Source organism: Azolla caroliniana, unplaced genomic scaffold (assembly GCF_043228905.1).
Source record: "Azolla caroliniana isolate FFs.n. ecotype wild unplaced genomic scaffold, voAzoCaro1.0.p SCAF_22, whole genome shotgun sequence".
Taxonomy (NCBI): domain Eukaryota; kingdom Viridiplantae; phylum Streptophyta; class Polypodiopsida; order Salviniales; family Salviniaceae; genus Azolla; species Azolla caroliniana.
In genome coordinates, this window is record NW_028230457.1 from 12,667,135 (window position 1) to 12,683,882 (window position 16,748).

The 16,748-nt window shown below is 47.0% G+C and overlaps 1 protein-coding gene across 1 annotated transcript; it reads right to left on the reverse strand.

The window, feature by feature from the left end:
• Nucleotides 1-14,639: 14,639 nt before the first annotated feature.
• On the reverse strand, nt 14,640-15,936 carry LOC147850113 (uncharacterized). Its single transcript, XM_087336924.1, has one exon. It carries the CDS (start codon nt 15,864-15,866, stop codon nt 14,754-14,756), a length of 1,113 nt encoding a protein of 370 aa, XP_087193050.1. The 5' UTR covers nt 15,867-15,936; the 3' UTR covers nt 14,640-14,753.
• Between the last annotated feature and the right edge of the window lie 812 nt (nt 15,937-16,748).

A 16,748-nucleotide genomic window follows, 5' to 3' on the forward strand; every position in this document is an offset into this window, starting at 1 on the left:
GTCCTATTTAAGGCATTATAGTCAACACTTCTAACTAGATTCTATCTAGGTAACTACGAAGTTACACGGTTGACTAACTAACTAAACTAAGTTGAGCTTGATATCTCAACACGCCTCCTCAAGCTCAAGTATGGCGCATCCGATGTCCGCTTTGGCTTTCGACGTTCGGATCTTCGATTTGGTTGAATCAGCTTCAGCTTTGGATGGCCGGTATTGTTTCTTTCGGCGTCGACTTCTTTGTGGCAGTTTCGGTTCCTCCCCCTCAAGCCTGTGATGAAGGCTTGTTGTGCAAAATTAGCCGACTACTTTCACCCATCGCGGGTTACAAGCTACTTCTGTAGAGCTCTCGGGCTCTTGTTCGGCCGCTACCTTCATCGTGAAGGCGTAATGATGGGCCATGTACTCGTTGTAGCCAAGCCGAGTGACGGGATTCTTCTCTCTAGAAGAGCGTCAAAGTTTTTCGCTCGCCGATGTGAGCGCCTTCTTTACTCCGGGTGTACGCATGATGGGTACACCAAACTCCCTGTCTAGTGAGGGAACCAATCCATCCGAATCATTGTCGTCAGGTAGGTCGACTTCGTATTCGGGCATCTTACCTTTGCCTTTGTCCAAGTTTGTACTTGGCCGCGACGTGCTTGGGTCGCGTGGGGGCTCTTGTGGCCCACTAGGCCTTGCCGTAATCGGACTTGCCCCTTGAGTTTTTGGAAGTGGGAGAACACTTCGCTATTCTTCTTCGTCGGGAAGATCCACGCGTAGCGCGAGTACTCGTCGATGAAGGTGACATAGAATCGGCATCTGCCGATCGTCGACGTTCGAGCTAGTCCCCATACATCCGAGTGTATGATGTCGAGGAGGCATTTGCTTACGTGGCTCTCCTTCGGGAATGGGAATCGATGTTATTTGCCGAGTTGACACGCTTCGCATACTCGGTCAACTCGAATGTCGGAAGTCCAATGACGACTCCCTTGGTTTGCATCGCTTGAAGCCTTTGGAGGTTTATGTGGCCAATTCTCTTGTGCCACAACTCGATGCTTGTCTCGGTTTTGAGACCTTTGGCGTACATTGCCGATTCACCATGTTCAAATCAAGGATGAACATCTGGTCGTCTCTCCGTCCCTTAGTGTTGGGATTACGGTCCCTTCGGATGGGATGGTCGGATATCGGAGATGAATGCCGACAAGCCCGGTTTCGGTTTCGGATCCGGATGACGAAGACCCCGGCTTCGGTGCCGGATGACGAATGTACCCGGAGAGCAATCCGGATGCAGGGACATATCCGTGAATATGTTCGCTACGAGCCCCCTGAGGCTATAGTTGTAAATAGCCCAAAGTCATATAAGTATAAATATGACTTAGGGCAAACAGTTTTTCTGTTGCTTCTTATTTTTCTGTTTTTCCACTCAAGAGGAGTGAAGAGGGAGCAGCCGTGAGAGAGAGAGAGAGAGATAGAGCGCGAGAGAGGAAGAGGTAGACGCCTCTGTGTATTTCCGCCGCCTGTGGCGAGGACAGCGAGCTCAAGGTCGTTGCCTTGCAGCTCGTCATTGTATATTTCTCTGTGCATAGTTTGGTTCGGAGTCTCGCACTCCCGTGGTTTTTCCCGTATAGGGTTTTCCACGTTAATCCCTGTGTATCGCGTCTTTCTCTGTATTTCCTATTTTCTGCTACATTGATCCGCGATTAATCGGTTGTGGCCGAGTGGTGAAGGTGAATCCAAGCGTTGATTCCCAACAAACTGGTATCAGAGCGTCTGTTGCAGAAAATGGAAGGCGGCGGCAGCGGGCAGCCGATGATGATGGTGCTGAATGCACAGAATTACGCCGACTGGAAGATCAAGATGGAGGATCTTCTGATTGTTCGGGACCTGTACGAACCGATTGACAGGTCGGAAATACCGAAAGGGGTACTTGAGTCGGAGTGGAAGCTCCTGAACCGGAAAGCCGTAGCGACGATCCGACAATACGTCGATGTAAGCGTCCTACAACATGTGGCGAACGACACCAACGCATACGAGATGTGGAAGAAGCTGTCGGGCCTCTATGAGAGGAAGAATGCGTTGAACCGGACCTCCCTGATGAGGAAGATAGTGAATCTCAAGTACCGGGACGGCGAGAGTATGGTAGAACACGTAAGCACGTTCATGGGATTCGTGAATCAGCTTGCGGCGATCAAGTTCCCGCTGGAGGATGCAATGCAAGCCATCATCCTGATGTGTACATTGCCGGAAAGCTGGGAGAACTTGGTGGTGACTCTCAGCACCTCGTGCACCGAAGATAACTTGTCCTTACAAACGGTAAAGACAAGTATTCTGAATGAAGAAGCGCGTCGGAGAGATAAGGAACCGGCCTCCGACCCGAAGATGCTGTTTACCGAATCGGATCGGGGAAGACAATGGAACCGGAGTCCGCAAAGACGGGAGAAGTCGGGGACCCGGTCGCAGTCAAGAGGAAGACCCACATGCTTCCACTGTGGGAAGCCGGGGCACTTCCGGAAGAATTGTCGGCATTACCGAAAAGACAACGGAGCCGACGACACCGATTCGAAGAAGTCACCGGAGAGAAACGGTGCATACCGGGGAGCCACGGACCGGAGAGGTTCGGATCGGCGAGGGCAGGACCGGAAAGGAACAACGGCACTCGCGGCAAGTGAGGAAGAAATCATGCTCATCACCGAAGAAGGTGAGCTAAACGTTGCCGGCGATGAGACGACCTGGGTGGTCGATTCCGGAGCATCGTTCCACCTGACCCCGGAGAGAAGATACTTCTCATCCTACACAGCCGGTGAGCATGGCTGTGTTCGGATGGGAAATGAAGGTACGTGCCGGATTGCCGGCATAGGAGACGTGTGGTTGACAACCCCGACCGGATGCAAAATGCTGCTGAAAGATGTCCGACACGTTCCGGAGGTCCGATTGAACCTGATCTCGGCCGGGAGGCTAGATGATGAAGGCTACACGGGTAGCATCCGGAACGGTGTCATGAAGTTCAGCAAGGGGAGCCTGATAGTGGCTCGGGCCCGGAAGGTCAACACACTGTACCTGATGAATGCCCGGTTATGTCCGGAAGAGCTGAATGTGGCAGCCGACACTGCCGGTGAGCTGTGGCACAAAAGACTGTGCCACATGAGTGAGAAGGGGATGAAGAGGCTTGCAGAAGACAACCTCATCCCAGTGAAGCACGTGCACCTGGAGAAGTGCACCGATTGCCTGGCCGGTAAGCAGAACCGAACCTCCTTCCACTCAAGGCCACCGACGAGACGTAGCGCACCATTGGAGTTGGTGCACACTGACGTGTGTCAGGTAGAGACGAAGTCACATGGCGGAGCCCAGTACTTCGTAACATTCATCGATGATCATAGCCGAAAACTGTGGACGGCACCGATGAAGACAAAGGACCAAGTGTTGTCCGTCTTCAAAGAACTCCATGCGAGAGTGGAAAGAGAATCCGGCAAGAAGCTGAAAGCGATACGAGCGGATAACGGAGGGGAATACCGAGGGCAGTTCCAGGAGTACTGTCGCTCGAAGGGAATCCGACTCGAGTTTACTGTGCCGAAGACGCCGGAACTGAACGGGCTGGCCGAGAGGATGAACCGGACCATAATGGAGCGGGTCCGGAGTATGCTGGCGCATGCGAAATTACCCAAGGGGTTTTGGGCTGAGGCAATGTCGACGGCGACATATGTGATAAACAGATCACCCTCAGTTCCTTTGGACGGAGACACGCCGCAGAGAGTGTGGACCGGTAAGGAAGTGTCCTACCGGCATCTGAAGGTGTTCGGGTGTCTCGCATACGTGCATGTGGCAAAGGACCGGAGAGGAAAGCTAGATCCTAAGACCCGGCCATGCATATTCCTCGGTTACGGCGACGACGAGTTCGGCTACCGAGTATGGGACCCGGTCGACAAGAAGATATTCAGGAGTCGAGACATCATCTTCATGGAGGACAAGACACTCGCCGACTGGGAGTCGGAGAAGAAGATGAAGAGCTCCAAGTCGATCGGTGAGGATCAACTCTACGAGGAGCAGTCCCGACCGGCAAGGGACCGGTTAACACTCGAGGATCCGGCCGAAGACGGTGAAGAAACAGAACCGGCCGAAGAAGATGAAAACGATACCGGAACCGGCCCCGATCCCGAAATGGATTCGGATGAAGAAGAAGAATCGGAAGAACCGGTTACCGAAGCTCCGGAACGGAGATACCCTCTAAGAGAGAGAAGGGCCCCCCGGAGATTTCCGGAACCAGAGCACGTGTTGCTAACCGACGAGGGGGAGCCGGAGAGCTTTGAAGAAGCAAAGCATGACACCCAGAGCCGCAGGTGGTTGAGTGCCATGCAGGACAAGATGGATTCCCTGCATGAGAACCACACATATGAACTTGTGGAGTTGCCGAAAGGAAAGCGGGCACTGCGAAACAAGTGGGTGTTCAAGCTGAAACCGGGAGATGCCGGAAACCCCCCGAGATACAAAGCCAGGATCGTGGTGAAGGGGTTTCAGCAGAAGAAGGGCGTCGACTTCGACGAGATATTTGCCCCGGTAGTGAAGATGACCTCCATCCGGACGGTGCTGAGCACAGCGGCAAGCATGGACCTCGAGGTAGAACAGATGGACGTGAAGACGGCATTCCTTCACGGTGACCTCGAAGAAGAGATCTACATGCAGCAACCGGAAGGATTCGAGAAGAAAGGGAAGGAGCACCTGGTATGCCGGTTGAAGAAGAGCCTTTACGGACTGAAGCAGGCTCCCCGGCAATGGTACCGGAAGTTCGACTCCTTCATGACCGACGAAGGGTACCTCAAAACGCAGTCCGACCACTGCGTGTTTGTGAAGAAGTTCGAAGGAGGAGACTCCCTAATACTCCTCCTGTACGTGGACGACATGTTGATCGTCGGACGGGACCAGGTCAAGATACGGATGCTGAAGAAGGCTCTTCACCGAACCTTCTCAATGAAGGACCTGGGTCCGGCGAGGCAAATACTAGGGATGCACATCATCCGGGACCGGAGCAAGAAGCAGTTGTGGCTGTCACAAGAGAAGTACGTGACAAAGGTGCTTCAACGGTTCAACATGTCGGAAGCAAGACCGGTCGGATCAACCCTACCGGCAAACTGCAAGTTGTCCAGCAAGCAAAGTCCCAAGACAAAGGCTGAAAAGGAGGATATGATGAAAGTGCCGTATGCCTCAGCTGTCGGGAGCTTGATGTACGCCATGGTGTGTACGAGACCGGACATCGGATATGCAGTCGGAGTGGTGAGCCGGTACATGAGCAATCCCGGCAAAGAGCATTGGAACGCGGCCAAGTGGATACTCCGATACCTGAAGGGCACGGCAAACGTGTGCCTCCGATTCGGCTCCGGTAAGCCCGAACTTGAAGGCTTTACTGATTCTGATATGTCGGCTGATGCAGATACCAGCCGGTCCACATCAGGGTATGTGATGACGTATGCAGGGGGAGCTGTTTCGTGGCAGTCGAGGCTACAGAAGACGGTTGCGTTGTCAACCACGGAGGCGGAGTACATGGCGGCTGTTGAAGCCGGCAAGGAAATAATATGGATGAAGGACTTCATTAGAGAGCTCGGTATCCGGCAAGAGGAGTACCGACTCTACTGCGATAGTCAGAGTGCCATCCACCTTGCGAAGAACGCGGCCTACCATTCCCGGACGAAACACATCCAGCGTAGATACCACTGGATCCGGGAAAGGATAGAGGACAAGGAGTTCGTGCTGACGAAGATCCACACGGACGAGAACGGGTCGGATATGTTGACCAAGGTCCTCACACCCGACAAGCTGGAAGCATGCCGGAAGAGGGTCGGATTGGAGAGACATCCCATGCCGAAGTGAAGGGGGAGTTTGTTGGGATTACGGTCCCTTCGGATGGGATGGTCGGATATCGGAGATGAATGCCGACAAGCCCGGTTTCGGTTTCGGATCCGGATGACGAAGACCCCGGCTTCGGTGCCGGATGACGAATGTACCCGGAGAGCAATCCGGATGCAGGGACATATCCGTGAATATGTTCGCTATGAGCCCCCTGAGGCTATAGTTGTAAATAGCCCAAAGTCATATAAGTATAAATATGACTTAGGGCAAACAGTTTTTCTGTTGCTTCTTATTTTTCTGTTTTTCCACTCAAGAGGAGTGAAGAGGGAGCAGCCGTGAGAGAGAGAGAGAGAGATAGAGCGCGAGAGAGGAAGAGGTAGACGCCTCTGTGTATTTCCGCCGCCTGTGGCGAGGACAGCGAGCTCAAGGTCGTTGCCTTGCAGCTCGTCATTGTATATTTCTCTGTGCATAGTTTGGTTCGGAGTCTCGCACTCCCGTGGTTTTTCCCGTATAGGGTTTTCCACGTTAATCCCTGTGTATCGCGTCTTTCTCTGTATTTCCTATTTTCTGCTACATTGATCCGCGATTAATCGGTTGTGGCCGAGTGGTGAAGGTGAATCCAAGCGTTGATTCCCAACACTTAGCTATGAGTCGGTCATCATTCTCAATGAAACAACCTTCGTTGTTGAAGCGGACTTGCATGCCTTGCTCCACGATTTGGCCAACCGAGACCAAATTCTTCGTTATTGTGGGCATGTGCAAGACATTCTTGATGCAAGTTTGCTCGCCTTCTTTCCCGAATGGGACATTGTCGATGTGTCGAATGGGGTGCGTGGTGCATCTCCCATCTCTATGAAGCCGAGTCGATCCGGCGTTCGTAAATCACGAAACCACTCTTCGTGAGATGTCATGTGATGTGAGGCACCAGAATCGACGAACCACACGCCTTCTGAGTTGGAGGTGATTGCGGAGTTGGAGGCCGTCATAGAGTTCGCTCTATGCCTCATTACGAACATTCTGCCATGGTCGCCGTACTCGGAATTCGTGGTGTACTTTGTAAACATTTCACTACGATCGTCGTAGTAGGAATTCGATGCGTGATTCATGAAAATTTCGCTACGATTTTCATAGTAGGAGTTCGATGCGTAGTTTGTGAGTTGTCGACTTGTTGAAGCCAACTCACTTCTCTTTTTCCGACACTACGCCTCGTAGTGGCCGATTTTGCCGCAATAATTGCCAATTGCGGGCCTCGTTTGCCGACCATGTTCGGTGTGGAAGCTCCCCCTTCTTCCGAAGTTTCCTCGATGGCTTCCGTGAAGGTTTCAGTTCCCTTCGTGTGATGGGTCAAATTGACCTCTTCTACCGCCATGACCTCCTCCTCGGCCATCGTCTGAATTCGAGAAGAACATTTGTCCTTCCGACGACTTGCTTTTGGTTCGGATATGGTTCTCTTCGACCAATAGCATTGATTGGAGGTCGAAGAATGAAGGAGGGTTTTCCCTCGCCAAGATTGTCATCCTCAACGAGTCGAATCGAACTCAACTTCCCATAGAAATAGGTTTCACACTAGCTCATGGACATACCATGCTAGTTTTGTAAATAGTAGAAAGGGCCATTGCCCTAGTTTAGTTGGTATTAAACTAACCTTTTGTAACTTCGTTCCTGTTGGATGTAATACATAGTTTTCTCATCTTAAGACTCTCCCTCTCTCTGTTTCTCATTAGTGCACACACACACACACACAGTCCTATCGTTACATACAATCACCCTCCTTTCTTTACATGGTATCAGAGCGTGTGGGTTTTTTATGAAGACTAATCCCCTGTGGTGTTCTACATACCGACGATCAACAGAACTGGTTCAAGAAACAAATAAGAAATCATCATGAATACTCAAATGGGAAGCGCTCTTCCTACGGAGAAGCTCGATAGGACAAACTTCGCATTTTGGGAGTACAAGATGCATCAGTACATTGTCGAACAAGGATATTGGAGCTCTATTGCAGGAGCTCATGAAACACAGCCCAGCCCAGCACACGTTGACTATCCCGTTTGGGAGCAAGCCACAAACTGTGTGTTGTATTGCCTTGCATCATGCGTACATGATCACATGCTCGGCTATATTTGAGAGAAGAAAATACCGAAAGAAGCATGGAGAAATATCAAGAAGATCTTCGCGGCCAATACGGTTGCCCGCAAGCTCCAGCTTCGTCAGGAATGGCATTCAACAAAGGGACATGTCAATCGGCAGCTACGCCTTGAAGATCAAGGAGTTGTGTGATGCCCTCGGGTCGATCAATGTTGGCACTGACGACGAAGAAATGGTGCAGATATGCCTCAGAGGCTTGGCACCTTGATTTAGCGCAATAAGGTATGTCGTCCTCGCAAGAGAGAATCCTCCCACCTTTTTCTATCTCCAGTCAATATTGTTGGTCAAGCAAAATCACGCCCGACAAAGGAGCAACGCACCAGAGGGTCAGATGCTCTACCCCCAGTCAGATGATAGAAGAAATTTTGGTCGTGGGAATAGAGGTTGATTCAAACAAGGTCGTCACGGTCAGCAAACCCAAGAGCATAACTCCCACCAATGGTAAGGGGACAAGAACAATCCCAGAGAGTTCGGCAGAAGGGGGAGTTATCAATCCAAACCAAGCAATCGTGATAACCCAATCAAATGCGGATACTACGGAAAACTCGGTCACTATGAAGAGGAGTGCCGAAAGAAGAAGTAAGAGTCGGCTTCAACCAACCAAAAGCTCACGAACTACGCATCGAATTCCGACTACGACAATCATAGCGGAATGTTCACGAATTACACATCGAATTCTGACTACGACGATCGTAGCGGAATGTTCATGATGAGGCACAAAGCGTACTCAATGGAGACTTAAGGTGAAACAAGAACCACACCCTCAGAGAATGTAAGGTTTGTTGACTCGGGAGCATCCAACCACATGACCTCTCATGAAGATTGGTTTCGGGAATTACGAAAACCCGAACATCCCGGATGTGTCAAGACATGCGATGACATGACTCATCCAATACAACATATCAAGAACGTCCCATTCGGAACAACAGCAAACAAACCTACCTCAAGAACGTACTGCATGTTCCTACCATCACGAAAAACCTAGTGTCAGTCGGCCAGATTGTCGAACAAGGAATGCAAGTACGATTCAACAATGATGGGTGCTTTATCGAAAGAGGTGATCGAGTCGTAGCTCACAACCGTTGTGAAGGCCGTATGTTTGTCCTCGAATTGAAGGAGGTAAAATCGGCCATGTTTGCAAAGGGCCTCAAAGTTGAGACCGACCTAAACTTGTAGCACAAGAGAATTGGTCACATCAATCTCTAGAAGCTTCAGAACATGCAATCGAAAGGAGTCGTAATCGAACTCCCGAACTTTACCGCGAAGGAGATTACGGGCGTATGCGAAGCATGCCAATTCGGGAAGCAACACCGACATCCATTCTCGAAAGCGCGGAATGTGAGCAGAGGGATCCTGGATGTCATACATTCAGATGTGTGGGGACCAGCTCCGACAGCAACATTCGATGGTTGCCGATATTATGTCACGTTCATTGACGACTTCTCCAGGCATACCTGGCTCTACCCAATGACATAGAAGAGTGAAGTGTTCGGCCACTTCCAAAGGTTCAAAAACAAATTTGAAAAAGCCACGGGTCGGCACATACAATGCCTTCGATCGGATGGAGGCAAAGAATACTTCTCGGACAAGTTTATGGCATATCTCCCAAAGGAAGGAATACGACGAGAATTTTCGTGTCGCCATACACCTCAGCAAAATGGTGTAGCCGAATGGAAGAATCGGCACATCGTAGAGGTTGCACGGGAAATTATGAATGAGAAGAACCTACCGAACTCATACTGGGCGAAAGCGGCGAACACGGTCGTATACCTCATGAACAAGGGCACAACCTCGGGAGTACACGATGCAAACCCCCATGAGAAGTTTCTTGGTAAGAAGCCGGACTTATCACATGTTCATATTTTCGGGTCAATCGCTTATGTGCATATTCCTGATGATACGTGACAAAAGCTCGACCCAAAGTCGGAGAAATGTATCCTCGTGGGGTACTCGCTCGAACAGAAGGAGTACAAATGCTATAATCCATCTACCCGAAAAGTTCAAACAAGTCGAGATGTCGTTTTCGACGAGTCCGCATCCTGGTACGCACCAGAGACAACTTCGACTCCGACTCTGCTCGACCCGGAATATGCCGAAATAGAGGCAGAAGCTGAAGATCGACTTACACGCATGTTCGACAAAAGTCTAGTCACGACCCGAATAAGTGGGCCACAAGAACCTCCAAGTGATCAAAGCACATCTCGGCCAAGTTCGAAACTGGACAAAGGGAAGGCAAAAATGCCGAAGTATGAAGACGATCACTTCAACGGCAACGAATCGACTCACTCCCTCAATAGTGAGTTGGAGGGCCTTGACATGCGGAAAAATGGAGTGAAGAAAGCCTTAGTATCCGCAAACGAGAAGCTCCATCGATCCACCCGTGAAAAGAACCCTGTAAGCCGATTCAGCTACGACGACTACATGGCGTATCATTACGCCTTTATGATGAAGGTAGCGTCAGTACGGGAGCCGGAAACCCTTTCCGAAGCCGTAAAGGATCCACAATGGTCGACGCGATGAATGAAGAAATGCAAGACCTATGCAAAAATGAGACATGGGATCTCATTCCTCACATTCCGCACAAGAAAGCGATTGGCTGCCGATGGATTTACAAAGTGAAACACAATGCCAACGGCTCCATAAATCGCTTCAAAGCATGGCTCGTTGTGAAAGGATACGCATAAACGCACAGAGTTGACTACAAAGAGACCTTTGCCACAGTGGCAAAGATGACAATTGTGCGAACTGTGGTTGCAATCGCAACAGCAAAAGGGTGGCACCTCCATCAGATGGACGTGAAGAACGCCTTCCTCCAAGGGGAACAAGAGGAGGAAGTGTACATGATCCAACCACCCGGCTTTGAATCATGCAATCATCCGAACGTCGTGTGGCGACTCAAGAAGCCACTCTACGGCCTCAAACAAGCACTGCATGTGTGGCATTCGAAGATCACGTAGTATCTTCACCAAATCGGATTTCGAATGTCAAAATCTGATAATTCTCTTTACATCCGAAATGAGTCAAATAGCTCGATCGTCATCATCCTATACGTGGATGATTTGATCATCGGAGGAAAGAAGCTCGCCAAGATTAACAAGGTCAAATCACTTCCTTCCGGCAAATTCGAAATGAAAGAGTTGCACGAGCTCCATTACTTCTTAGGCATCAAAGTAATTCGGACACCAATCAGGATAATGATCTCACAACGACACTACGTCCTCAACTTACTCTAGAAGTTCGGCATGACGGAGTGCAAACCTGTGCCCACCCCGCTTGACCGTAATCTCAAGCTTGATGTCGATTCCGGAACAGCCAAGTGCGAGCCAACTCAGTATCACCAATTGATCGACAGCCTCATCTACCTAACCATTATGCGACCCGACCTCAACTATTCAGTCGGCCTACTTAGCCAATTCATGTAGAATCCGCGAAACCTTCACCTTGATTGCACTAAGAGGGTACTTCGGTACGCCAATGGTACGATTGATTACTACATCAAATACAGGTCAAATACAATAATTCGACTCAAAGGGTACATAGACGCGAAATGGGCAGGTTACAAAACGGATAGAGATGCAACATTAGGATTCGTCTTCTCCCTCGGCAACGGAGAAATCTCATGGAGTAGCAAGAAGCAACCGACAATCGCACTGTTGAGCACGGAGACCGAATACAGGGGCGCGGCAGTCGTCGCGTGCGAAGCCGTATGGCTCAGGCGTATACTGAAGGATCTGGGCATACCCATCAAGGATCCAATTCGTCTATACTGCGACAACATGAGTAGTATCTACCTGGTGTGGAACCCCGTATTCCACGCGCGGACTAAGCATGTCGAGGTGCACTACCACTTCGTCCACGAACACGTGCAGGCCGGAGATATAGACTTACACCACATCAGCACGAATCTACAGGTAGCCGACATTTTCACGAAAGCCTTGGGTATCAACAAGTTGCGACAGTTCGCGTCGAACCTTGGCCTATCTATTCCCGACCAGCCGAGCTTGAGGGGGAGTACAAAACAATGAACCGATCGATTCATCGAAGCCGAACGAGTACCCAACCGAAAAGCCGAACAATCGAAGTTCGATCCGAAACAATTTTTCGATATCCGGAAGTTGTGTTCGAAGGGGTGTGTTGAGAATCGAACTCAACTTCCCATAGAAATAGGTTTCACACTAGCTCATGGACATACCAGGCTAGTTTCGTAAATAGTAGAAAGGGCCATTGCCCTAGTTTAGTTGGTATTAAACCAACCTTTTGTAACTTTGTTATTGTTGGATGTAATACATAGTTTTCTCATCTTAAGACTCTCCCTCTCTCTGTTTCTCATAAGTGCACACACACACAGTCCTACCGCTGCATACAACCACCCTCCTTTCTTTACAGGTTCGGACAATGTGATGATGCAGGAAAAATTATCAATGCCAAAGGTCAATAAAGAACAGGAAGATCATCCAGTTGGGATCAATAGATGAAGGTGCAAGTTAGTCCCCAATTAGAATCGTGGCATGAGACGGTAAGAAATGGAAGGTGAATCCACTAGTTGATGAGGTTGAGGAGCATTGGATCTTGTACATGGTTGAAGGCAAGCCACTCGAGTGTTTAGGATGGGATCCTATAGAATATAAGTGGAGGGGAGAACAAGATAAATCAATAGGTTTCTTCAAGTACTCGACGCGCTTGGGGAGAAGGTTATGCTTGCATCGTGAGAAGTGAGCCAACAAATGGGCCCGTGTAGCTATCAATTTGGTCTTTGTGGATAGAACCCAGAGTGGTGTACAACCTTTAGCACAAGGAGGTTCATTCTACATACATGAACGGTACATGGACATTTGGTTATCAGTGGTCGGCCTTACAGTTTGGCAAGTGTGGGTGTATCTAGGTGCAAGGAGTCTTTCACAGGTAAGCGAACCCCATCGATTGAGAGTTTAATGATGGTTTGGTTTAATCTTATTTCTACATTACAAGGACAGTTTGAAAGCCTTCAGGGGCCCTCGGTCGTTTCCTTCTGAAATGGAGAGGTTCTCCGATGCTACAGATGGTGGATGGCAATGTGAAGCGGATTTATCAGCCACCATGGTGGTTGTTCCCTCCGAGGGTACCAAACATATAGGTGGGTGTTCCCACGTGAAGAGAATGGAGGATGTCTACGCTGAATTAGGGTTGTATGAGGCTCAAGTTGAGGGTATACGGTCCAGTAATTCTGTGCTCATCGGATGATGCGATGATTATGAGTTTTTTGTTGATTCCTTTATACATGTTGATTTCTTTGTAGCCATGAAGGTTGGCCTGTAAGATACGAGTTATATATTATCCTGTGTACATCGACTTAACTAATGGACGTAGTAATTTTGTTGGGAAAAAAAAGACGCAAATACGTGGAAAAATGAATACAAAGGTATTCTTGGTTTGGCTTCTCTACCTATTTTATGTAGTTATTGATTATTAAATCGTAGTCTTGTCCTTAGCTGAAATCTTTAACTTCCTCTCTCATTCTTCTTAGCATTGTTTTCATCCTTACACCTCTAGAAATTCCATACCAATCTAATTTTTGAATGTTCTCCTCTGGTAAATAATGACATGTCAATTTGGTCAAAGAGGAAAATCTTCGATGAGCCTAATCTTAGACATTATTAATGGTTTTATTGGCACAAACGCAGTATCGTGAATATAGGGTGGTGTGAAAGGGAATTGTGAGGTAAGTGCAACAAATTCCCATATGTTTTTGTTGCTTCCAACCCTCTCTAGAATATTTATTAATTGGTCAATCATCTCTCTACCCTCGTTTATGTTGGTGCAATGGTTTACACCATATCATAGATTTCATAAAATTGAGAGAAATCAACTACACTCCTTAATGTGGGCTTGAAGCATCATCCCATACAACCCAATTGGTTTTCTCTCCACGTTAAAAATATATCTATGTATGTCATCCCCTCCATCTCTCTTTAGGGGATTGACCAGTCAAATACAAGGGCTAAAAGTTAGGGCATTTGCAAAAAAGAAACTTTGGAGACCTCTATTTTAGTAAAGTCATTATATGTTGCATTCAACCCCTTCATATATGTTTCAGGTGTTGACTATTGGCTTTTGAGAAAGGGTGAAAAGTTTAGGGCATTCCCAAAAAGAAACTTTTGGGGTATTTGAAAGTTTTTGGGAATGATTTGGAGCCTACCAAAGTGCGTGCAAATTAGAATGTATCCAAGCAGGCTATAAAAGGGACATTTTAGAGACAAGAATCAATTGAAAAACATCAAAAACTCATTATGCAAATGATACTCATCCAACACTTTGTGCGAGCGAAATAAAACCAAATAGTGGAACATGGATGGGTAAAAAGAACATACTTGACCTTGCATGGTATTTTGAAGATTATTCTCAACACATACTCCAAGTTTTCTTGATGATGTGATGAAACATGAGTAGGTAAATCTCAAGTTCTCATAATTATTATGGATTTCTCGTTTCTTTTGGAAACCCAAATAAAATTACCTAACCCCATATGAATGTTGTCGATGAACCTTTCGATGACTCTACAATTATGATATATAGCATTGCAAAATATCTCATGAGCACACACAATACTCCTTCAACACATAAGAGAATGAGTCTAATTCTTTTACAAAAGAAATCCCCACATTCACAATACAAAAATAAGAAATCAACCATGACGAGTATTATACAAAATGATAAGTTTTCCATATTTTTCTAGAAAGTATTGAATCATCTTTTGTATTGATAAAGAGATTCCACACATCCCCCCCATCCCCTTCTTGAAATTATCTTTAGTGTTACTTGTTTATACATTGGACTCCATTACATACTCCTAGCCAAATTACTAAAAAAATAACACAAACCACGACATCGAGGGCGATGATGAGCTTCACATTACGCCACCACATCTCTGTAGATGGTAGGGACCATCCAAACTTCGCCAAAGATCGAACCCTAGTGCCAGTATTGCGAGTGTCATCACCGTGTTGAGGCATATTCTCCATATGAACCCAATCTGAACTATGGGCAGAGGGTTGAACCACAACACCATCACTATTATGATCATTATATCTAGGGTAATATGAGTTACCCACAACAATATGCTGATCATTGACAATGTGTGGAGTTTGTATATGTAGAGCTTGATGTCTTGTATGGGGTGGTTGTTTTTCTTCTTCTTCTCCGGTCACCAAAGATCGAACCCTAGTGCCAGTACTGCGAGTGTTGTCTCCATGTCGGGACATATTCTCCATATGAACCGAATCTGAACTATGGGCAGAGGGTTGAACCACAACACCATCACTATTATGATCATTATATCTAGGGTAATATGAATTATCCACAACAATATGATGAACATTTACAATGTGTGGACTTTGTATATCTGGAGCTTGATGTCTTGTATGGAGTTGTTGTTTTTCTTCTTCTTCGTCTCGGATCCGATTCAATTCAGATTGAGGCACGCCAACGAGAGGATTCGCAAGGCCCCGTAAGAACGGGTTCATGTGCTTGCGGATGGAGCTTGCTTTCACACTTGCAGGGTCTTTTTGTGTCAATGAAAGAGTGAGTTGGAGCTCATCCCTCACAAGTTCTAAGAATTCATATGCAAGGCCTTTACTTAGGGCTTCATCCATGATTGCATAGTAAATGAAGAGGCCCTCTATGATGCATATGAACCTCCTATCACATGCTGTATGACTAAATCTACTATGAAAACTCGGTACATGATCCAAGATTTTGGAGGCCATGACACCAAAATCAATGATGTTATGATGATGATGATGATGATGATGATGATGATGATGATGATGATGAGAATATTCAGCCTTATAGTCTGATAAGATAATTTTGTCTCTTGCAATACCGGCACAATATACAAGGTTAATTTGAGTTGGTGATGGAAAGTCCATTAAAGCTTGGATATGAACCAGTGAAGCAGAAACAGGCACAGGGGAGAAAAACAGAGTACCTTTGAAAGAAGAAGAAGAAGAAATCAACAATGTTGAGATGTCATAACTAATGAAAGGATTTTTCTTATTTTGGAAAAAAAAAATGTTGAGATGAATTAGAGATTTAGTAAAGAGAGAGAGAGAGAGAGAGAGCGAGTGAGATCGTGGGTATTTGTTTATTAAAAATAGAAATAATATCAAAGTCAAGGTCAAATGGGCAAGTGGGGACACATTATATAGGATATGAGAAAGACCGAAACTTTTTCATGGATTTATCGCACTCAATGGATTCATAAACTTTGGTGAATGACAATGCAATGGAAAACCAAACATTTTCATGTAAGATAGGCATGGAATGGATTAGTCCGGATTCAACCCTGCAATTGAGAGTATAGGTTGTGAGTATAAGAAAGAAATGTTTGTAGAGATAGGTCTAGGTTGACAATGTGTGGAAAGCGGCCTCAAATATGGTCAAAGTTGGAGCATCTCCGCATTAGAGCATGATGTTTCCCCGTATTTGCCTCAATACCTCATCATACATGTAAGGTAATGAAAGTTATGTCATATGGATGCAATGGCGTTGACTGTGAACAAAGGGATGGGTTGTGGCATTTTATGGGTTAGTGCAATTTGTTTGTTTAGAGAATAAGATTATTTTAAAGTTTTTATGCAACATACATAACATAATGTGAGATGCATGACATGAGCCTTTACATCATTTCCAAACCCTGAAACATTGATGTTATTATTTTACCCAATGCATGGTTTATCTTTATGTTGAGTCATAACGAGTATAAACTTCATTTTAAAGGTATTGACACTCTACTTACAATGTATACAAAA

Coding starts and splice junctions, on each gene's coding strand:
- LOC147850113 (XM_087336924.1), bottom strand. CDS start 15,866: ATGGACTTTCCATCACCAACTCAAATTAACCTTGTATATTGTGCCGGT.